The sequence below is a fragment of the Trichoplax adhaerens genome, genomic scaffold (genome assembly GCF_000150275.1).
Source record: "Trichoplax adhaerens TRIADscaffold_4 genomic scaffold, whole genome shotgun sequence".
In the NCBI taxonomy this organism is placed as follows: Eukaryota; Metazoa; Placozoa; class Uniplacotomia; order Trichoplacea; family Trichoplacidae; genus Trichoplax; species Trichoplax adhaerens.
This window is the reverse complement of record NW_002060946.1, coordinates 2642584-2666796: the sequence shown is the minus strand read 5'-3', so window position 1 is coordinate 2666796 and position 24213 is coordinate 2642584. Positions and strand designations below refer to the sequence as shown.

Here is a 24213-nt window from a genome sequence, read left to right as displayed (position 1 = left end):
GCGTTAGAGTTACAGTAGTCAAAATACATCGAAGTTCCAGAACGAATATTTATTCCTTAAGATGAAATTACCTAAAATATATTATGATAGGTGTATTAGTTAAACCTGAAAGATTTAAAGTATTTGACTATCACATTAAGGTAAGATATTGTCATGGATAATCTCATCAAGTCATATCTCTATCTAATTTCGGGCAGTAGAGGAAAATACAACTTCTAATTGAATTTGAAGGATTGCTAATTTCCGTAGATCAAATAGGGTACTTACAGGCATTTGTTTTAACCTTATTCACCCTAAAGCTATTCACTTATTATAGGCAAGCTGATCTAGTTATTATTCTATGTAATATCCGGTGATTGCAGAGTGCCATATCCACAGCATTGATGGACTGAAAGGTATCTACGAATCAAAAAAGGTATTTACTTTTTGCATTCTTTCTTCTGATATTATTCGTATATTACTATAGATAACTCAAGTATGCTATTATTCATGGTGATATCCAGTAATTGAAGGCAGTACAGCGTTGATTGCATTTGAGCATTGAAAGATATCCGTAACTCAAACAGAGCATTTGTTTATAGTATCATCACGTAATGAAAGGATTCATCACAAATAGAGGTGTTATATTTCATTTCCTGTAGTTCGACCATGTCATAAATGAATTCATGAAGTCATTATTTATAGTACATCTTAAGGTTTGGAGCTTATCAGATTAACTTAATATCGATATTGAAGGCATTCATGAAATTTTATAATATGATCTTTAAAATGATGAAAGCACTCATTGATATCAGTTTAAAGAGAACTTTTAAAGGAGCCTAACCTTGATTAATTATCCAGGCAATGTAGCATAAGCTTCTAAGTGCAATTCTAACCTTAATAATTCTATTAGCTTCAATTGCAGTCACGAAGAAAGCAGCTCTGTAAATGATCCTATAAGCAATATACTAAAGACAAGCTTCAGTTTCAACATCGTAATATGGAAGTCATAAGAAAACATGGTTTAAAAGTATAACACCTCCTTACTAAATATAGATTTTCGAATTTCCATATAATTTTACAGCGACAGATTCAAAAGGCCTATAGTATGATACGTTTAAAATTTCTCGCTACAAGCTAAGTATAAGTAACTTGTCAGGTACATGATAAAGAATAGGTTGCTTCTTTAGTAATGTATGCTATCTAACTTTTACTAAGTAGTGCTTATCATATTTTGGCCAGATAACACATTTTAGCATTTGTTGAGGATACCGTTATATATGACGTTATATATTTGATGACAGACAACAGCATAATTTTATAATGCTATCTAAGTACTGATAATTAATATTATATAATGTTATTAAATTTGATTCAATCAACAACGCACTACATGAGTTTTTATAATTGCTAACATGTTGAAAAATATTGAATTCCTAATCTATAATATTTACAAGACTAAGCGCTCCGTTAAACGTAATATATGATTTATCCTATAAGGTGTGACAAGTACTGTCTAAAGCAATATGGCCATTTTACATTATTGCTATTTCTATGCTAAGGAGTAAATTTAGGTTAAAAACTTTCGTTTAGATGATGTTTATCGCGGAGTGACTTTGCTAACTTGTGCTTACCTTACTTCGATCGGATAACATACTTTCGTATTTGTCGAGAATACTTGCTATCTATGATTTCATACATTTTTGACGGATAAGTGTAGAGTTTTATAATATTATCTAAGCACTGATAGTTAATGTTTATATGGATTTACCATAAATTTGCTGTCTTTTTAATAAAGTTTTAGTTCAGTTTTGTCTAAAAGAGATTGGTGTGTTTACTCTCCCTCCTAACGATGAAGAATCGTTAGTATTAGAGTCGTACTGCAGGTAGATGTCGGGAAACGCAAACCCTACAATAGATTCACAATGGTAGATTTCTTGTCGTAGTTTGAATTTCCTCGTTACAGATATAGATTTATAACAACAGTACTCACTGAAACTGATATTGACTAGTCAATATCGATAATATCGATTTTGACATAAGCATGCAACATATCTATTGTCGAAGTTTTGACCTGATTTGGAATGGTGGTAAATATATATTTACTTGTGTTGTGTTGTAAATATGCATTCTCTCATGTTACAAAGGTATATCGCAGCAATTTTACTATTATTCAATGGTGTTCATATCATAACATGCTTTTGCATCATACTCGCTTTGATCTTACATTACAGTACCTTCAAAAAATCTCAGTTTATGTTACAAATTTGATAGTAGTGCTACTTAAAACCTTTCATTTATTAAAGAATTTACGAGCGATTAAGATGAATTTACCGTACAAAATATTTGCTTATGTTATTTATTTTCCTAAATGTTCATTCGCACCACGGCAATGAAAACGGAAAGACATTGTATTTCGTTAAGTAAGATGAAGGAATACGAAAGTACGTACGTTGTATTTCTGAATGAAGAAATAGATAATTTTACTCATAAAAATTCCGCAATGAAGATTCGAATTCAATAAAAGCCTTGATTGAAAGTGAAATTAAGCTATGTTCATTAAAGTACTTATGACAAGTGAATGAAGAATTCTTTAATTGGAGCTGGATTTACTATAATCCTTAGTAGAATAAAGAATTTAACAGTATTATATTAAAATGTCACCTTATATTAGTTATCAAATGTCAAATAAATTGTTATAACTAAGGATAAACCTTTGGTTCTATTCTATTTTATATAAGCATAAATACAATCATTGATGCTTTTATTTCACCGATTTGATCAAACAATTCAAGATTATTATGATAGAAAATTTCGATGGTATCCAAGTACGATATCCTGGCGTATAATATAATTTAAGAAAATAATCTCTGTATTTATATTAAATTGTAAACAAGAGAAATATATCTGAGCTTATTTATTGGATAGAAAACAAAGACTTAACTAAAATGCTTTAGAAGGTCTACTACCTTATCAGCTATTGGCACACTTATAGAAGTACGGAAATTTTATAAATTGATCACGATTTAGCTATAATAAGAAAGCGAATCATTAGTAAGAATAAAGTAAAGTTCAATTTTATCGATTGTGAACGCCTGTATATTTCGAACTTATTTTTCTAGAAAGTATTTCTGCAATATTTATAGAATTTATTTTTCTCGATTATTGAAATTCGTTGGAAAAATCCCATTTTGATCCTATTTTTGTAATATTAGGCATGTAACGTATAATATCGTACATATTTGGTAAAAATTCTTTTAATTCATGCATACTTTGAGATGATAATATTTATTTGTTATTGATTTTCTTCCGTTGTTTTTATTTCGTCATTATATTGCCAGCATAACAACTTACTTCTCTCTTTAAAATCCTCGGAATATACACTCATAGTAATTTAAGATGATATTATCGTAACAATGGTTAACTACACTATACTTTATTACTCGCAGAAATTTCCATAATTCTGTATTATTTTTCTTTTAAATCTACTAAAAACATCGCATCGGATCTCGCTATACAATTTTAAATCGTCTTCATGAGAATTTCATTGTTGTTACCTCGAAGAAGAATAAATCTTCCGTTTTAAATAAGTTTAATTTATCAAATTTTATTTATTTAGTAGCTTTGTGCTGTGGAGATAATAGAAAGAGTTTTAACGATACATGTTGCACTAAGGGTTGCAGATGCAAACAGTCGACGTACTCATGAGGCCAAAAGCTATGCAAAACTGAAATTTTATCTCACTAATATTTACCTTATGCTTCATAAACTATTCTGTAAGCTCGAATAATTCTTACATTAGCTTATTTATTGAAAGAATAGTAGCCGTTATCGATGTGCTTATGAAATAAGTTTATACTTGTGCATGTTGGCGTTATAAGCTAATTAATATAAAGCACAGTAATATTAAGTCAAACGTGGGCAAAATAACTTAAAATAGCTGTGCTACAGCAGTCATGGAGGTTTTCCTATTCCTCGATGCTAACACAATTACTCCATAGTCTAGCAAGGTGAGAATCGTTGTGATAATACATAACCACCAGAGTCATTCCCTAACCCTATTGCGTATACAGTATGTACTTTATCTCATACAAATATACTACTACCGTTCTATATATATGAATGATAGAGATCAATGTATATTGAATCTGTTTAGACAGCATAATCTAACCAGAAAGCTGTGCTACAGCAGTCATGGAGGTTTTCCTACACCTCGATGCTAGCATAATTACTCCATAGTCTAGCAAGGTGAGAATCGTTGTGATAATGCATAACCACCAAAGTCATTTCCTAACGTTATTCCGAACATGTACTTTATCTCATACAAATACTACTACCGTTCTATATACTTGAATGATAGAGTTCAATATATATTGAATCTATTTATACAGCATAATCTAACCAGAAAACTGTGCTACAGTAGTCATGGAGGTTTTCCTATACCTCGATGCTAGCACAATTACTCCATAGTCTAGCAAGGTGAGAATCGTTGTGATAATGCATAACCACCAGAGTCATTCCCTAACCTTATTGCAAATACAGTATGTACTTTATCTCATACAAATATACTACTACCGTTCTATATGCATGAATGATAGAGTTCAATGTATATTGAATCTGTTTAGACAGCATAATCTAACTAGAAAGCTGTACTACAGCAGTCATGGAGGTTTTCCTATACCTCGATGCTAGCACAATTACTCCATAGTCTAGCAAGGTGAAAATCGTTGTGATAATGCATAACCACCAGAGTCATTTCCTAACCTTATTGCGTATACAGTATGTACTTTATCTCATACAAATATACTACTACCGTTCTATATACATAAATGATAGAGTTCAATGTATATTGAATCTGTTTAGACAGCATAATCTAACCAGAAAACTGTGCTACAGCAGTCATGAAGGTTTTCCCATACCTCGATGCCAGCGGAATTGCTAGATAGTCTACCAAGGCGAGAATGCTCGTCTCGACGTACAGTTATAGTACAACCGCTGTACTCATTTCTTAGGCTTACTTTTTACAAGTAGTGCATCGGATACGAATACCACCAGCGTTCGCTACTGTATGATACGGTATACTCGGGTACTAAGCATATTACTTTCGAAAATCCTGTCCGCTGGTTTCTATGCAACAATCTACTAGAATTTATATCGCAAGTGAGAAATCGCTTTCGGGGTCATCAAGTACTTGGCACTACTGTAAACAGGGAGAAATTGGAAGGCTATACTACAGTAGAATCCTTGCAATTACCACACCCGTTGACTGCAATCCTTCCGCTTTTCCTCGACATTAGTTCAAATTATCGATCGCACTTGCAACGATCACTTTTGAAATTTTCTACATCCTTTTTTCTACTTGTGGCTAGGATAGAAATATCGAATAAAATATGGCATTAACCCGTGTATTTGGTGTAATGGTTACTTTGATATTGTTATGGGCACAAGGTATTATTTTGAATTGATGTAATCTGATTGAATTGGAGTCAATTTGATATTGATTATGAAGAAATTTACCGGGGTATAGACGATGTCAAAAAGAAGAGCATCGATTTTGGAAGCAATTCTATTTAGTTACTGCATATGACAAGAGCTATTTCAATATTGGGTTATGAACTTACTGCAGATGTACTAGCGTTTGAAGATAGTTAATGTTGTGTTTTTGAATATAGTTTAATACACAAACGGTTACAAGTTGAGAAATTATGAACAACTTAGTATTATACGCTGAGAGGATCGTTGTATAGTGTTTGAAATGAAATATTATTGATACGGATGGATCAGAAATAGTCATGGAAATTTAAGTAATTGTGTGTATTACTAGATGATGCTGCCAAATACTTGACGATTTGGGCATTAGTATGGCTTTTCTATCGCTGCTCACTACAATAATACGATTTTCTATTGCCATATTTTTTACCATCTACTTTATGTCAGTGAATTTTTTTTTATTTATCGTCGCAAGAGCCTAGTTAGAGTAACGTGTATAGTAATCGTGTTGTCTGCGAATACGACCTGATTTATCGCTGTTAAAGTTTTATCATTGTAGAGATTTCTGCTGATGATAGTAGTAATATGTAATACGATAGTACTAACAGGGAGAATAGTTTACTATGCTTAATTAATGAAGTAATTATTTGATGGCAAGTATGATAATTATCTACTATAGAGATTTACTCAAGTTTTAAGTTAGTGACTGTCAACCGAAAGGGTTATACAACCCATCCACTACAGTGACTGATATGTAAAAATCGCCCGTATCGTTTAACTTTAAAATATAATAGTATTCATCTCTCTTTTGATATTAATTACTACTTTACTAATACTTTCTTCTTATAGGATCATTGGCTGCTGTATGTTCGACATCCAATCCTGCTTACCTTGAAATTCAACAAAGTCAATATAATAGGAATGTTTCTTGTCTTACGGATTTAAGTTGCAGACCATTAGGGTTCAAACATGATGTTTTTCATTATCAAGTTAATGGCAAGAGCGATCCTTGCGTATGGGTTGACAACGCAGATGGTAAAGCTATCGAAGTTATGGTAAGTTTCTAATTATTGATCTAGCTATCTATCCAAAGCCTTAGTAAAATTGTCTACTTTCTAACGATAATGCCCAAACGTAAGTACGCAAAAACATTTACAACTTTCCCTATACTGAAACTATCGCTTGTTGGCAAGGTGATAGCAGATAGGGTACTAATAATTAATTTGAATCATGGAATACTTCATGAATTGTCAATATCTAATCTCGAAGTTAACCAGTGAATATAATCTATACGAGCATTTAATTTGAATACTGTATTAGACTGATGCAAGCACATAAATAGGCATTAGCCGATTTAATAACGAATTACATTTAGATTGCTTAACAAAACTTTGTCAATGCATTTAGAATAATTATACTAACATGCCTATTCTTTCTTTTGAAGGTTCAAACAACTCCACCGAATTCGATGATTTGGTAAGTCCCTCATTTAATATATAAACCATACTGTAACTGTAAATGCTAGCTCTATAAAAAATTTTAATGTCGAGTTCGCTACATCCTATATAAGTGTATTGCAGTTATACAGTGTTTTTATCATAAAGAGTAAATTTTTTAGGATAAAAGCTTGATTTATCATACAATCTTAATCATAATCTGTGTGCTCTAGCTTACAAAAGGAATAATATTAACAATATCAAGTTTAACCGCAATTATTAGCTTGTCCCACCTTATACTTAAGAGATCTATTCACGTTTCCTTCACTTAGTGTCCAAGGCGATGGATATAATACAATTTGTCAAGAGGTATGCTGCTATAGCATTATAAATCTGAAAGTGTTTCACTTAAATATACTAACTTATACCATATAAAAAATATAAACTTGCGAGGGATTTCATCATTGGATAGATTGAATTGATAGTAACAACGCCATTAATACACCATATTATAGTTTATTGATAGAAAAGTTATGACTTGGCTGATTTTTTAAACTGAATTAATTGTTTTAACTAGTGAAATCTTATAACCACTTCATCTGATCAACTTAGGGTACTATTAATGAATGTAAGATGGCAGCAGGTAAAAGGGTTTACTTCAAGTTTTTCTGCCAAGGTCAATCTTGTGAGACAACTGACGTTAATTTCTGGTATAGGTTGACGTTAAGCCCAAGTAAGTTTTCTAACGTATTTACAAAATTTCAATTTATAAATTGATAAATTTAGGGCATACTTAAGAGTTAATTCACTTAATTCTGTTATTTATTTTACGTTTAAATCTTACGTTGAAATTATCTGCTTTTGAACAGGCAATGTAGATCCTGAAAATTGGTGTTTTGGACGTTCTGGAACTGATTTTCCTGATTCTTTGTTAGCGCAATTTCCTAATAATTATACACCTAAGCCTATACAACCTCCAACACCGACGAGTTCTGCCTCTAAAATAACTTCGCAGCCTATTTTAGCTACCGTCACGTCTATACTTATTTTAACGCAGTATACCTTGCTTTTTTAAAAGCATTGTATATGTGAAAATATATTGTAGCAACTACTAATATTATTTACAGAGCCATTTTTAATGACAATACCCTACTTAGATTTGATGTAGTGATGAAAGATTAACAAAGTATATATTGTCCATCCTAGTTTTACGCTGAACTAAGGGTTATGGCATTGTGGGCTTCGTTGCTCATCTATGAGTTAGCAAATACGGGTATTTCGATATCTTAAATGCTAGGTATAATCTATATTATGACATATCATACATTTATTTTTAACTCATACTATATCATATCAATATTATAAATAGAGATCGTTGTAAAGCTATGTTTTGATTTTACTATACATAATTAATGATATCTTAGATGTTAGCTATGGACTAGTGCTATATTCGGTACGTTAACGAAATTCTTAATGTTTGATAGTTGTTATTATAATATCAGCTGGGCTTATAAAATTTTGTACGAAATTTCGTAATATTTGTGTTAAGTAGCTGTGAAAGTAATCCTTTAAAGACAAATGTAAGGTGATAATCAGATAGCATCATCTGTAACCAATGGATGAAGATAAAATGCTATAGTGTGAATGTCTATAAATTGAGTATGCTAGTATTATACTGTTGTAGCAACAGTTGAACTCAAACTGCTTTATTATAGTTAAAAAAGGTTAAAACTTAGTTAGCGAAAGTAGCCATATCGTATTTACACAGTTACTGACGGCCAATACTTTAAATACCATAGAAGTCGTAAATATATCGATTGAACAAGTTTTAATATCTTTATAGTTGCAGCATTATGCACTTCAATATCATCAAATATATATAATGTGGTGGTGGAGATCTTATACAGTATATTAGAGCAGAAAATAAAACTAAAGAAATTCCTCAATCATCGCAGCCAACATTTTGGCTCTTGATTCATATTAATAGCAAGGTAAATGGGATACAAGGACGTAATATTGCTATAACGCAATATATTATGCGTAATATTTTAATCTTTATAGTAATGATAATTTTTCGATGAATTCATCCGTAAATGTGAGGTTTGTTATGGCTTTCTAGGTTTTATCTTCATTAAGTCTCGTTCGATCAAGCTTTTCTTAGATTTGAGTACCAGGCTTATTAGTTTTATATGGCAATAACGAATCAAAATCTTGCATTACTGCGGATTAATCTATAACACTTTGAAATCTAATAATAATGGCGGTATTGTACAGCATAATACTAAAACAATCCAATAAGAATATTTTAGACAAAGTTTTTATTTTTCGTTGATATTTATTTCGGTACCACAAATCAATCAAGAAATTACATGGTGATTGATACAATTCTGGGTCTGTCTTACAAAAGTTATTTGCACCGTGTTTAATTAATCAAAGTGTATATCTGTTCAAATTATTACGGTCACTAAATGCAATTAAATAACCATCACCTGAATATCAGCAATAAGGTAATACTTAGAGATTTTAGTGGCAGTTTTACTTCAAAAGTAATCTATATGTGCATCATGTCATAATATTCTATACTGCTCTTATTTTCAGAAAGATATAACTGAAATTTACGCTTATAAAATACTCCAGATCATCAAATTACAGCATTATCATCATTGTAAGGCGTAATGGCTTAAAAGTTACCCACATTTAGAGATGAAAAGTGATTAGCATCTGATGTAGCCAATTTATAAAAATAGGATCCAAGGCATTTTCATATATGACAAGTCGTCTTTTTCGTATTAGCTTACAGAAAGTGTATCAAGTGAACTGAACGATGGCGTATCTATTTACAAATGCTATGCTTTCTAGTATCGCTTCGGAATATGGTAATCGTGATAAATTGTCAGTCAGTGTGCAAAATAACAATAAATTTAAAGAGAAAGTGATGACATCGAGAGTCACTTCATCTTCCATAACAGCATAAATACATATTTTTGCTAAAGACATGATAGGGTTATTCTAGTTTTAAATGTAATATATTGCATCATAGTTTTAAGACAGTAAAGTACTACACCATAACCGAATTACAGTCATCTTGATCTGCCTGGAATGGCTTACTTTGTACTATTATCGGATCTTGATCGGAGTTCTCATTAGAGTACCATTTACTGGAATTGTTCGGAAATACTACTTCATCTTTTAAAGATGAGTAGGTATTAGTGCTACTATCGCCAACGATAACTCCTGGATCATCATATGTTGCAGTAGGTCGTCGTAGACTAAAAGCCGTAATAGAGGTTAAAGATTATAAATATTAAGATACAGTTGTATCTCATTATTGAGCACATATTTACCTAAAGCAGTCTTTTAGGAAAGTCATATACACGAGAGGGGCATACCCACTAAAGTACAGGAAGGACGTTACATCCACGACACTATAAGTTTATAATCATGGACAAGGTTAACTTCGATAAAACTTTTAACAAACGCAGATTATTTGTTCCATTTAAAATTACCATAATCCTTGGTAAAGGTTGTTTAGAAGCAAGCAACAACCAATTGATTGGACTAAATTCAGCATTGATAAGGACATAACATAAACATAGAAGGACCTTTTACCTAGCATAAGTACAAAGTAGTTGCAATCCATTAATAAACACTAATCCACGTCCAGATAGAGAAACCGTTAAACAGGTAATCAATAAATAATTATCTACAGAAGCTTACTTGGTAATGCCCATCGTTGGCTAGCAGATGTATAAGGTAGCAAAAAAATGAAAAGATAAGCCTAGCAATTATTAATTAAAAAGGGTTAATCATTATGCATTACAGGCATATACGTCGGCAACATTAAAAGGTGATTACCGCAAAGAAGAAGCTAGAGTATCCAAACCAAAAATCCATTCCTCCGTGGGCGAAAAAGGGGTATTTTTTACCAACGTGGATATTAACGTCATAAGTACTATGGTACAGGAACTCAAAAACACCCTACATGATCAACGTTAAGTGCAACTAATTTTAATTTCGATAGTATTAAGTTACAGAAACAAACATCTTCAATTCCAATAACTAGTATTAATAAGTGACGTTAATTAAATTTTTACAGATTGATGACAAAGTTACGCAAACTACACACACTTATCCCTAAATTGAGGTATTTATGAATTGTATTAAGTTGATAATAAATGCTTCAAATGTAACAGTACCTGTGTGGTAGAAAAAGCCAGTGAAATAAGAGCTGTTACAATTAGAACTCTCTTTATGCTCTCACGACTATCTAAATGACCTATTCGAAGATAATTAAATGTGCTTAATATCTGATGCGATTTATGGTTGCATTGATTTACTATTAGTGAAATTTATGAATAATTGTAATTTAAAATGAAAATTTAGAAGGCATAAGCCAAAGGATTTAACACTGCATGACGATAATATAACCTTATATAATTAAATGTTTATTTATATCCACAGTAGACTAAAGCAGGTAAAAAAATTTTACCTTTGTTGCCTCAAGAGCTACGTCTATAAAAACTTTAGTAATCATTTATATTCTATAACTACAGCTATTAATAACAGATATATTAGGGAATATACCGCGTAAAAATTAGTGCTCATTATATAAACGATAATGCAGGTAATAACTTACCAAATGCTAACCCAAATGTGATGACACTCAATTCAACGACCAGTAACAAGAATCGAACAATTAGCCACAGTATCTGTTACACAAAGAAAGTTGGCAAGGGTGTATCGCTTAGCTTTACGTTATTGCAGAATAGATTTTATACTTTACACTACCATATTTGACTAATTGTAGAAATTGATAAAATATGGCCATGGGTAAGGTTCTAAAATGTCAACTGCGAATCGTAATCATACCCAATGATGATACATGTAGAATTACTATCAATTAATTGTTAGACTAACCTTATCAGCTATATAACCAACTCCAGAACTAGAAACAGTCATGGAAACAACGCATCTAGCAACACTAGCGCATGCAACCATCATTACCTAAGTAACATAATACAAATAGATTTTAGATGAACAATATAAAAGACTTATTAGATATATTTTTGAGTAATCAATTGCACACAAAAGATAATTTGTAAACTTTACCATGCCAAAGAAAGTCGAAAAGATTGGACTTCTCATGGATTTTAAACGGCGATGAGCAAATCGAAACTTTAGAAGTAGAAAAGCTAGAAATAGGCCGCTAGGAACTAGCATCAAGATATCCCACAGCCTCACCCTTTATAATGAAAAATAATCCAGAGAGAGCAAATGATGATCAATCTCAATCACGAGATAGTTAGGTGAATAAGTTAGTACAAAATTAGTAGCTTTATGATTTTTTAGATCATAAATTCTATATCGGTACTTCCTATCAGAATGAGTATTAATGCTTTACATAAAGGTTAAGCAACTATCATGATAGCAATCTGGTATCATTGATCACATACGCGTGCAACAATTTCTATAATCAAGTAGCTGTAGCTTATAAACAACGCTCTGATACGGTATCTGCTACTCTATGCGAGTTATATTCGATTCAGTTTATAACAGCGATATTATAACACCAAGGCGATCATAAAGCTAATACACGAATTTGAATTGATGATCAAAGTCAAGCTAATGTATTCAAAGGGATTTATAGAGGTTGACGCTACATCAATTAATGTAATGAGATGATTTATTACTTTACAGAAAAAGTATGGCTGTATTATAGCATACAATGATGGTAAATATAAAATAGTGTGTTTGATAGTTGTATCATTGCGCGTATAACTATTCGATCGATCTACAGTATATACATTGGTTATAAAAAGAATACAGTATTGATGAACTATCATCTATAGTAATAGATTTGGGTGAGAAAATTTGTATAATACAAGACGGCCTAAAGTTATTATACCGTAATGATGAAATAAATTAGTGACCAAAGCCAAGTTATGGAATTTGCAGCAAGTCATAAAGAAAGACATTACATCAACTCAATGAATATTAAAGCTAATTATAATTTATTGATCGACAAATAACGTGATTGAGTACTAGGGTCCTACACTAATAATTTAATTCATAATTAGAGTATAATAAAACTTGGATATATGTTGCCAAATTATTACGTTTTTATTTACGATTGTCTGCACTCACTTGCCACCAACTTCATATATTAGTATCCATTCACAAGAAGATCGAGTAATATTGGCGCTGACATTGGCTATAGTAGCCATATTTTGTTTGGTCAAGATCCTTGATTACAGTTACAATATCTGCTAATTATAATTAATCCAGATGGTTCTTTGGAATTTTCTTGGATCTTACCTGCTATAACATTTAAAAAAATTAGTTATTCAGCATGATATCACCTTGTCAAGTGGTACTATGTAAGAAAGTTAGGTCAAAGATCGTAACTGCTATGAGCCTCATTTTACTTGTACAATGTGGATAATTTTATTTTTTCTCTATGTTTAGAAGTATTTTACGGTCTTTACCGTCCAGTTAACCTTTCAATTTGAGGAATTTGTTAATACTGGCAGAACTATTAAAACTATTCTAGCATTAGTAACGCTGTCTAATTTATCTTTGTAAGCTATCCATTCAAGCAGTTTTGCTAAGCACATAAAGTCGCTTTTACAATTTATAATGAAAGTAGCGATATCGTTCAACTATGTGACTAGCTAAAAACGTTGGTACCTGTTTCAAATAATCAAGGAAACCCCAACGCCTAGTTTGTCATCGTGGTAGACAAGCAGAAGCAATCGTGAATGGTTGATGACGAAGCAATAAAAGTTATTTTTTTCAATGTATCATGGTTGATTGCTAGTATGTAGAGAACTATTTACAAACAGGAGGCGCCATTCCTGAGAAAAGTGGATATCACATCAATGTTGGTGTACTGTAGGGTTGCATATGTCACCTTATTTATCAATCATTATTGGCACACAGAAGGCGGCACCTTGAAGCCGACCTCCATGTCTTTAATGAGCTTGAACAGTAAGCGATTCAATTGATTGCAATAGTCTACATGATTGGATTGTACGGCATTGCCTGATATTTTAATGCTTACACATATCTATTTGGCTGCAAAGAGGCCCATTGATTATTGAGCGATAGATAGGGAATCATTTCGGTGATTGCAGTAAAACAACATGAGCAGCTTTGATGGACTATCTGAAGACTACTACCATACCGCAATATCTTCCTGGTCATCATTGTACGTAGCGCGTAGTGAACTCAGTGTCCATCACGCCCAGAGGAAATTGTTCAATGTAGTGATGAAAGTTTGATTTACAGTTACCAACTACAGTAGTGCTCTGATTACTTCAATCATGATGGATAATGTTAACGCTTTGACTCAAGCAGGTCCGATTGTCCTATTTGATCAAGGGTAAACAAGACACTACACCGATCGTCTTTTGGCGATGGAAGGTGGCCGTCCATCTACCGACTTTAAGCAAAATCATCCTAATGTGTTTGTATCCTATTTGCCTCTACAGCACTACAACAACACGATCTTGTCAGTGCAATGGATTCCATGGATGACTTGGGTTTGTACTATAGCAATTTCCATTTGCTTTCTTGGTAATTGCTCAACTTGAGTGTGTTGGTCAGTTCATGAATGATGATCGATCATTCTCAATCTCATTCTCATTTATGATCATCACTATGGATTTCTTATCGCTTTTTTACCTTATTTTCCTCTTTTATTTTACCTTCAGCAAGCGCTCTTTTTCTAGTAATACTGGCCAATTAAAGCTGTGCCTTGAAAAGTTGTACTCTTGTAGGATTGGTTGAATTTTCACAACCAGAAGAAATTGATGCCAGTAGCCATTTAAGCTGTAGCGACTTGCCTTTCGCTCACTTGTTTGTAAACGAGCATTTACTCCGTTGATGTTGAGTTATGATGATGTCACCTATGGGTTGGGTTCCGTTACAGTCTAAATCATGTACAGTATGTTGTACTGTAGATTCGAGGGTAGTAAGATTTGGGTACGCTTACCACAGGCATGGACTACTAGAACCGTATGCCACAAGCCATAGGTCTAAGAATCACTGTCTACAATTTTTCTTTTACCTCTACACTGTAGCATCTACAGTACAGTACAGTACTGTAGACTACAGTATTATGGATTGTAAAAAGTAAATAACGTACTGTACAGTACAGTACAGTAAGCAAAAACAATGTCGCTCACTCATCTACGAACTACAGTCACTCCCTGTCATTACTTTCTTTGAGGTTACCTTAAGCAACGTATCGTAAGCAAAAATGATGTCGCTCGCTCATCATCACCTCATTTACGAACTACAGCCACTCCCTATCATTACTTTCTTTGAGGTTGCCTTAAGCAAAAACGATGTCGCTCACTCATATGACCTCATTTACGAACTACAGTCACTCCCTGTCATTACTTTCTTTGAGGTTACCTTAAGCAACGTATCGTAAGCAAAAATGATGTCGCTCGCTCATCATCACCTCATTTACGAACTACACTCACTCCATGTCATTACTTTCTTTGAGGTTACCTTAAGCAACGTATCGTAAGCAAAAATGATGTCGCTCGCTCATCATCACCTCATTTACGAACTACACTCACTCCATGTCATTACTTTCTTTGAGGTTACCTTAAGCAACGTATCGTAAGCAAAAATGATGTCGCTCGCTCATCATCACCTCATTTACGAACTACACTCACTCCATGTCATTACTTTCTTTGAGGTTACCTTAAGCAACGTATCGTAAGCAAAAACGATGTCGCTCACTCATCCACGAGCTACAGCCATTCCACGTCATTACTTTCTTTGAGGTTGCCTTAAGCAAAAACGATGTCGCTCACTCATATGACCTCATTTACGAACTACAGTCACTCCATGTCATTGCTTTCTTTGAGGTTACCTTAAGCAACGTATCGTAAGCAAAAATGATGTCGCTCGCTCATCATCACCTCATTTACGAACTACACTCACTCCATGTCATTACTTTCTTTGAGGTTACCTTAAGCAACGTATCGTAAGCAAAAATGATGTCGCTCGCTCATCATCACCTCATTTACGAACTACAGCCACTCCCTATCATTACTTTCTTTGAGGTTGCCTTAAGCAAAAACGATGTCGCTCACTCATATGACCTCATTTACGAACTACAGTCACTCCATGTCATTACTTTCTTTGAGGTTACCTTTAGCAACTGGTCTATCATCGCGATTGCCGTGAGGACTTGTGTATTTTAAAATTTTGTATAGAATGAAATCTGCGCACTATTGCGCAGATAATACTATATGATGTTAATGAAGATTTCACTTTAAGCGTCCAACGATGGAAGCGCTATGATGGAGAGCATGTTGAGCTCCAACTCCGTGCATGTTCTTGTTATTGTATGGTGGTAAATGTTTTTTGCACAAATTGTCATTTGTCAACGTTTTGCATTACTGCACAGTACCGTTATTTTAATGAAGGAGTACTGTTTACAAGCTGTAGACTTCGATTTTATTGTGTATTTGTTCCGAGTTCATGCACGAGATATGGAAGTAATAGATCTACTTTGCACATCCAAAGTTGTGCAGTTACTGTAGTTAATAAATTATTTTTTCATTGATAAACAAATCATAGGTGCACTGAAGGTAGAGTACGTGTACATTATACATCTATGGAGCTCTGCATGAGATGACAGCTAAATCAAAGCGAAATTCAAGTTGTGTCCAAGCCAATTTTCCATGCTGTGTTCCAATCCAGAACATTCTAGTACCAACATTTCAAGTACGTTATTCCTCCTCGTCTAAAACTATTTGTATAGCATGCCGTCTACACTGTACTGGATATTGTAAACATAATTTGAGCGCAATTGCCGCCAACTTCGCAACTGTACTTCAAAATCTGCCAAATAATTTCATTTTAATAACCGTAATTTCAATTCCATTAATGGGCTAGTGTACAACTAAAATTTCCCTTCCAGCCTCCATCTGCAATTTGTGAGGTTTCTTCTTGGTATTCCGCCAATATCGTAGTCTATAGTCTGCACTGTATTTTAACCTGGGCTAGTGCACAACTAAAATTTCCCTTCCAGCCTCCATCTGCAATTTGTGAGGTTTCTTCTTGGTATTCCGCCAATATCGTAGTTCATAGTCTGCACTGTATTTTAACCTGGGCTAGTGTACAACTAAAATTTCCCTTCCAGCCTCCATCTGCAATTTTTGAGGTTTCTTCTTACTATTCCGCCAATATCGTAGTCTATAGTCTGCACTGTATTTTAACCTGGGCTAGTGCACAACTAAAATTTCCCTTCCAGCCTCCATCTGCAATTTGTGAGGTTTCTTCTTGGTATTCCGCCAATATCGTAGTTCATAGTCTGCACTGTATTTTAACCTGGGCTAGTGTACAACTAAAATTTCCCTTCCAGCCTCCATCTGCAATTTTTGAGGTTTCTTCTTACTATTCCACCAATATCGTAGTTCATAGTCTGCACTGTATTTTAACCTGGGCTAGTGTACAACTAAAATTTCCCTTCCAGCCTCCATCTGCAATTTGTGAGGTTTCTTCTTGGTATTCCGCCAATATCTTAGCCCATAGTCTGCACTGTACAGTATTTTAACCAGGGCTAGTGTACAACAATACCTGTGTTGAGCAACGAACGTCCGTCCTGCCGGTAGTTGTATACTGTACAGTGCAGTCTGTAAAGCGAAGAGGAAACTCGAGCACTGTCAGTCAAATCATGATGCTCGATGCACTGTACGCGTATCGATATCGCGCTACAGCTACAGTGCATAATAGCCCATCGATTTCCTGTTCAGTTGCTTTGGTGAAAGCTTGGATAGGGGCACTTCAAAGTGGTCTACCAACTGCGCTATCAGACGGAAGCAGCGACAGACAGCCATTTAAACAACATTTCTTCTTGCCAATTTTACAGTAATATTATTATTGTTTCAGCAAGGTAAACTGCTCTTAAATCTTACTCAATCAATGATAAAATAGAGACAGTGACAGGATTCATCGCTTTCAACTGGTAGTTCAAGATGCCAACCGAGGTTACCCTTATCCATACAGGTAAACTGGTACTTTAAGTGCAACATCGTGCACTTTTACCGTTACTGCCGTTAAAATTGTAATGTACATAGGCTCTTCTATTGCGTTGAACATTTCAAAAATAACGTCTTGATTTTATTCAATGACCAGAAACTGATGATATTCTCTAGCCTACTATGAATAGCAAAACTACTGGGAAAATCCAGTATTTAGGAATACTGATCAACATAGAAGTCAATACTATTGTAGTTACCATGGCAGTACATCTTCAAGTCAATCTGTCACCCGGCACCGACACAGACTTTAGACTTTATAACCTTAACTACCCAGTTGAAATGGACGTCAACGTACATATTATAGTATCCATAGTATCTTCAGCCAATTTCTCCTAATAACTGATTTATTTATACTACTGTATAGTATCAAATCTCAAGGCTAAACGCTAAAAAAAATGAAAATTCAGCAACAACGTAGTAAAGTGTTCTCTCGCTACTTTCTCCACATCGTACATTCAATCATCGTGATCATTGTTTATCTAAATGTGTACTTTAGCATTCTACAGTTCTCTTACTTACAGAGTTACAGTACGTCAAGTTTTTACCCTATTCTACTAGACATGGCCATCGTGCAAGGATTAGGATAGGGTAGGAAGGTTTGATGTGATTGATGATGAAATATTCGCTTTGACAAAGCCAGATCGAAATCATACACCATTAAGAGTATTTTAACGCTTTGCAGATTTTTTTATCCTCCCTCCCCTGTCGTAACTTAATTATAACCTGATTGTACGCGTATACTGTAGAATCAATCACGATAACCAAATCGCAATCAAAATTCTGCTTAATAGTATTGGTTTTGCTTAAGTATTGAAAATCAGGCCTATATTCATAATCCCAAGATATTTGCTATTGCTTTTTACACGTTATGAATAGAATAAACAGCAAAGGTACCTTATAAAAAATTTAAACAACTGAAAATTCATGCTACTCATTTTCTTAATTTTACTACAAAACTGTACATATATTGTAACAATTACAGAATTACTGTTGCAATAGACTAGTACAATTCTTCTATGTTAATTAATATCTTGTATATTGTTCTACCATAGAATGCCATGATTGCGTCTCTGATGCCAATACTTAAGATAAAAAGGCCAAATTTTGTTCATTGTATATACGTAATACCAACTTTTAGTTAGATCATTTTCTACATCAAAGGAGAATTTCTCTATACTACTGTAGACGACTAGTTATCTATTACCCTTTTGACGGAATATCTGTGCACAGGAAATAAAACCTGTCCTAGGCATTACGATGTTGTATTGTACCAAATGATTCTCTTTCCCATACTACACCTACACACATCTGCAATATATCTGTATTCTCACGCCTAGGTACATTATATAAGGTAATGGATGTGTAATTATATAATTAGTCCAAGTGTTGGTAACTAAAGTGACATACCAATGAAATAATATCAAAACTTTATATAAGAAAACGCTATCTTCCAATAAAGTGTGTAATCCATTGTAGCATGATCCATTATTTTTGATTGCCCTATTTATTGCAAAGTGGAGTATGTAGTACTGTAGGCTCAAGTATCAGCTAGCGGTACATAACGTTATCAAAACTACCCTAATATTATAACTAATCTGACTAGCGATCATCCCTAGAATTATGCTTTCACTGACTTTCATTAGAGCAGTATGGAAGTGCTCCATTTTCTTTCTACTGAGCACCTTCATTTATTAACTGAGTCTAGAAATAATTTTAATGTTATTATATAGCGCCTTTTAGCAGTCAATGGAGAGTATATATCATAACTTTCCTATCTCTGTGACGGTATACATCATTGTATGTGCATTCATGTGGTACATAGTATAAAATGTGTTGCTTATGACTTGATATGCTTTAGATATGAATATCGTATTAAGGTATTAGGGATAGATAGTACAGTATGATAACGTTTGATATACGACTTATATAATCACTAGATAAAAGGCCAGTTGGTGTTGTTGCATGTGTAAGAGTAAGGAGCAGGACAGGCGCTCAAATAAAGACTTGACATAAAACCGTTACAATCTCCAACGTTAGATCCATTAATCAGATAATTGATATCTCATCAATCGAATAATCAGCGAACTTCTATAATTACTAGTCTCTATGGAGATGTTAGTTCGTGCGTTGATATACAAGACACTTAAAACAGTTTAAAAATTTTCTTTTTAGATCTACAGCCGGGAAGACGCAGTGGGCATAGAATGGTAGCGACAGCAACCAAAATCTACCTATTTGGAGGGTATCGACCGGTTGATGTTCTATATAAGGAGGTTCGTGAAATTATTAAATTGCTGAAAAAAAGACATAAAAAGATATTCGCAATGAGATGAATGCCTAATGAAGAGTTAGAGCTACATTTTTTCTACTGTATATGCGTACTATCATGTACAATATTACAGATTTTCAAAAGCATAAATGGTAGTATGCAGTAAATTGATCGATGGCTATATTATTCGTCTATGTTTGTCTTAAACACTTGTAGGTAGGGCTATCATGCTCGTAAGTACATTAATTTAACTTTGCTGTCTGCGTTTTGGCAGCTTCTAATTAATGAGTTTGTCTTACACTGTATATGTATTAGTAAGAGTACAACATGGATACAGCAACTCGTAACACTTTATGATAAAAATTTATTGTTTATCTGAGTTCACTTATTCTACCGTACTCATTTAAAAGCTTATACTGTCGTGGTTAATACTATTATTTTCGATAAATATAGGTTTGGGAATATGACATAATTACTAATACATGGAGCATGCTTGAGACTGATGGTGATCCACCAAATTGTGTTGCTTCTGCATCAAGTATGTATGAAGTATATCTCACTAGCCAATAATGTGCTTTTGACATTACAGTATATTGTCAATATCGTCATGCAAATACAGTAATTTCGATCTATGCGAGTAAGTAAACGTATAATCAGGCATAGTCAATGCTTTTGTTGTGCTATTTACTGTGATCTGTAGCTTAGTGATATGTCAAGGCCATTTTACTGTTTTTTCTATAACTAATATTGGTGATTTTTATAGTGATAATAGATGGTGATACCTTAATGGTTTTTGGAGGATCTGGACGTATGTTTGTATATGCTACTATCCAGAAACGAATAAATGCTTTCATGCATGTTATAAAATATTTTAATAATATTTTAGTTCTCATGTAATAATGATCCACTTAACCTAGACGTAATGCAATTATCGACGCTGATTTGACTTTACAATTACTTACTATTGATCCATTTATATTCTACCTTTAAAACGTGTTGTAATAAAGTGCCATTTGGAAGATGCAACAGCAATATCCTGCATACACTTAACCTTAAGGAGAAGATCTGGCGAAAAATACAATGTAAAAATGCAACCCCGTCTCCACGATATGGACAGGTTTGAGAGTATTTATCGTACTAATTCACGTTAGATGACTCTTGATTATGTGTTAATATCCTGAAGGTTGAAGCCACATCCAATGATATTTGTAGTACATTTATGATAAATATTTAAAAGAAAACCTAAATTGAGTCTACGCGCTTTACTTTTTTAATATTTGTTAAACTGGGTGATATTTCTAACAATATGTGATATCAACTAATGCCTTGTATACTTTGCTAGCCAATAAAATCCATTATCTAAAATGTTAGCAGTAGATACCGCTATAAAATCATCTCTCTTAACTTGATGGTATTGTATCATACTTATGAAGTATGTATAATTCTCATACACATTTTTATTTTATCTATAACATTATAAAGAGCATGATTAAAGGAAATGATGGCTACATCTACATTTTTGGTGGAACTACCGGTCTAACCTTTCATGATGATCTGTATCGGTTTCGTCGCAAAGATTATGTGTTTGAAAGAATGCCACATGTTGTGAATACACCTTCTGAAAGGTTCCAAAAAAACAAACATGCTCGTATAGTCATAGTAAAATCCATACGTTGTAATTTAACACTAACAGTAAAATCAGGTAAAAGTTAATTTACATAATTCCAAATTGCTTTTGTGCTATCACAGATATCGGCATGAAGTTGTCGGTGACGAAGAATGCTTCTATATCCTCGGAGGAGCGACACTCGGTTCTTATATGAGTTTTGAGGAGGTGCAATAACAGAAATATCATAATTAAGTTATGTAATCTTTGTTTAATTGATCATGTATAATTTAAATGAAGAACTCACTATCAAATTAAAACTGATACTATGGTAGATACATAGCTTTCATTACGACTCCTTGCAGTGGAAGAGTCACAAGTGTATACCTTCTATATCATTTGGTAAGCTTTCCTTTCAAATTGCCGATGGTGTTATTATCGCTCTAATTATTATCCTTTATGTTACATATTTCGTTAGATTTTCCTGAACCTAGATGTTGTCATGGCTGCGTCTTATTTAATAAAAGTAAAGTTGTTATATAATTCACTCGATGTAGCTATTATAAAAATATGAAATATTATTTTACTCTGGACGACTTTTAGGGATCTATATGTGCGGAGGCTTCAATGAACGAACCGCTTTTGATGACTTCTGGGTACTTGATGTAATCAATTTTCAATGGTCAAAATTAGACATAACCTTACCGGATGCAATGTTTTTTCATGCTATTGCGTTACAGAGGTCACTCCGAAGCGATAATTCAGTAAGTAGATATTCACGATACACTAATTATATTGTTGTCAGGAAGTAAGAACTTTCTTGGCTGTAGATTCTAAACTCTAAATATTATCTTTCGTTAATTGGCTGATTTGAGTACAGTTTTAATAGCTTTCACGTTATTAATTCTTTAAAATGAACTATTCTCGCTAGTCTGGATGTCTATTTATACATGGTGGCTGTATCCCTAACGATGAGACACGGTAAAGTATCGACTAGTCATAGCGTGATACAAGTTTCTACGAATGACGAAGCTTGCTTCCTACTATGTCCAAGTAACTGATATCTTAATTTCTTGTGTGACAGAGAGGTTACCCGCTCTTCGTCATTCTTGCGATGCTGGCTAACTGTCCCATCCCTTCAAGAATGCACAGTTAATTCGATTACAAGAGCTATCAGAACCAATTTCCATACTCCAGCTACAAAAAGCATGTTGCAACTTCATTTGCCGAATCATTTGATCGGTCACTTTAATAAAGCTTGGCATATGTATCAAGGAAAGGCTCGTTGGAAAGAATATGAGACCCACTGATCGTTATAACACTCAATCAAGCTGTAGTTTTCAGAAGCATACAGATCACCTTCGTTAAGAAGCGTTCTATTTGAAAAATAGAGCATTATGTCGCTCAAACTGTCACTGCCATATTACTGTATATTCCTTTTGTGAGCGGCAAAGTACACCTTCCAAAACTTTTATAATTACAAAAATATGCTACTAAATGTACAATGTACTTCCTATCCTTACCTAAGTAGACTCTCGGTTATGTACGAGTATCTAAGGTAGTTATTGACTTGTTATTAGTAAGTGACTTCCAGAATATTCTGATCAGGTTGATATGATATTACTGTACGTAAACATTTAGATACTGGTATAACTATAACATACATTTGACTAGATTTTATCAACTGACTTATTAAAATTGTAGCAGAAGCAACGACATATCGGAAACTATCTTACTCTCAAATATACCAAGTCTACTGTAGTATTGGAATACCCTTTAGCTTGACTAACTGATTGAAAATTTTTTGTTTTATATTCATATACGATATACCATGTATTTCTTCTGATTTACCATCTCTTATATCTCTCGACGGATAAGATGAAATAAAATTGTAATGCAAAGTAGTACCCGTTTGCATACATTGTCGTAAACATCAATTTTGAATGGAAACATAAATCTTTTCTAAGTGACCTTATTATAATTGGCATGATAAATATGTGTTTCGATAACAATGTTGCAGATACTCTTTATTGAATAAATTTATTAATACGCTACAACCAACATACAGCCGTGCTAATATCTGAGCACGACCGATATTGTACAATAAGCTTAACCAATGCACAACTTATACAGTGAACTGATTCAGAACAACAGATGTAATTGGAGCTAATACACATAATAGGCTTACAAGTTCCAGTAAAGCGTGAGCTAGAAGTAAGTATACGTAAAGAAAACTTAATTTATGCAAATCACGTCTTTGGCCAGAATTAATAATTAAGCTTGTGCGACAAATAGTATTTGCACTATTAAGATGAACAATAATAATTGTCAGCATTCTTATGACAAGTACTGAAATTATGTAAGTTA

General features: G+C 33.5%; 3 protein-coding genes across 3 annotated transcripts; 2 read left to right on the top strand and 1 right to left on the bottom strand.

Moving 5' to 3' along the window:
- Positions 1-5369: 5369 nt before the first annotated feature.
- TRIADDRAFT_55436 (uncharacterized protein) lies at positions 5370-7980 on the top strand (the record flags this gene model as incomplete). The annotated part of the gene is made up of 6 exons (XM_002111893.1): positions 5370-5427; positions 6319-6524; positions 6914-6945; positions 7238-7274; positions 7518-7638; positions 7775-7980. 6 exons carry the CDS (start codon positions 5370-5372, stop codon positions 7978-7980), a joined length of 660 nt encoding a protein of 219 aa, XP_002111929.1.
- A 1733-nt stretch (positions 7981-9713) lies between these two features.
- Positions 9714-13129, bottom strand: TRIADDRAFT_55435 (uncharacterized protein; the record flags this gene model as incomplete). The annotated part of the gene is made up of 11 exons (XM_002111386.1): positions 9714-9914; positions 9970-10174; positions 10250-10330; positions 10412-10514; positions 10623-10683; positions 10761-10883; positions 11102-11181; positions 11542-11614; positions 11823-11909; positions 12015-12147; positions 13050-13129. The coding sequence occupies 11 exons, from the start codon at positions 13127-13129 to the stop codon at positions 9714-9716; spliced, it is 1227 nt and encodes a 408-aa protein (XP_002111422.1).
- A 4776-nt stretch (positions 13130-17905) lies between these two features.
- On the top strand, positions 17906-23002 carry TRIADDRAFT_55434 (uncharacterized protein; the record flags this gene model as incomplete). Its single annotated transcript, XM_002111892.1, has 10 exons — positions 17906-17936; positions 20144-20244; positions 20694-20778; positions 21004-21048; positions 21248-21357; positions 21723-21865; positions 21990-22074; positions 22182-22248; positions 22450-22610; positions 22931-23002. 10 exons carry the CDS (start codon positions 17906-17908, stop codon positions 23000-23002), a joined length of 900 nt encoding a protein of 299 aa, XP_002111928.1.
- Positions 23003-24213: the final 1211 nt, after the last annotated feature.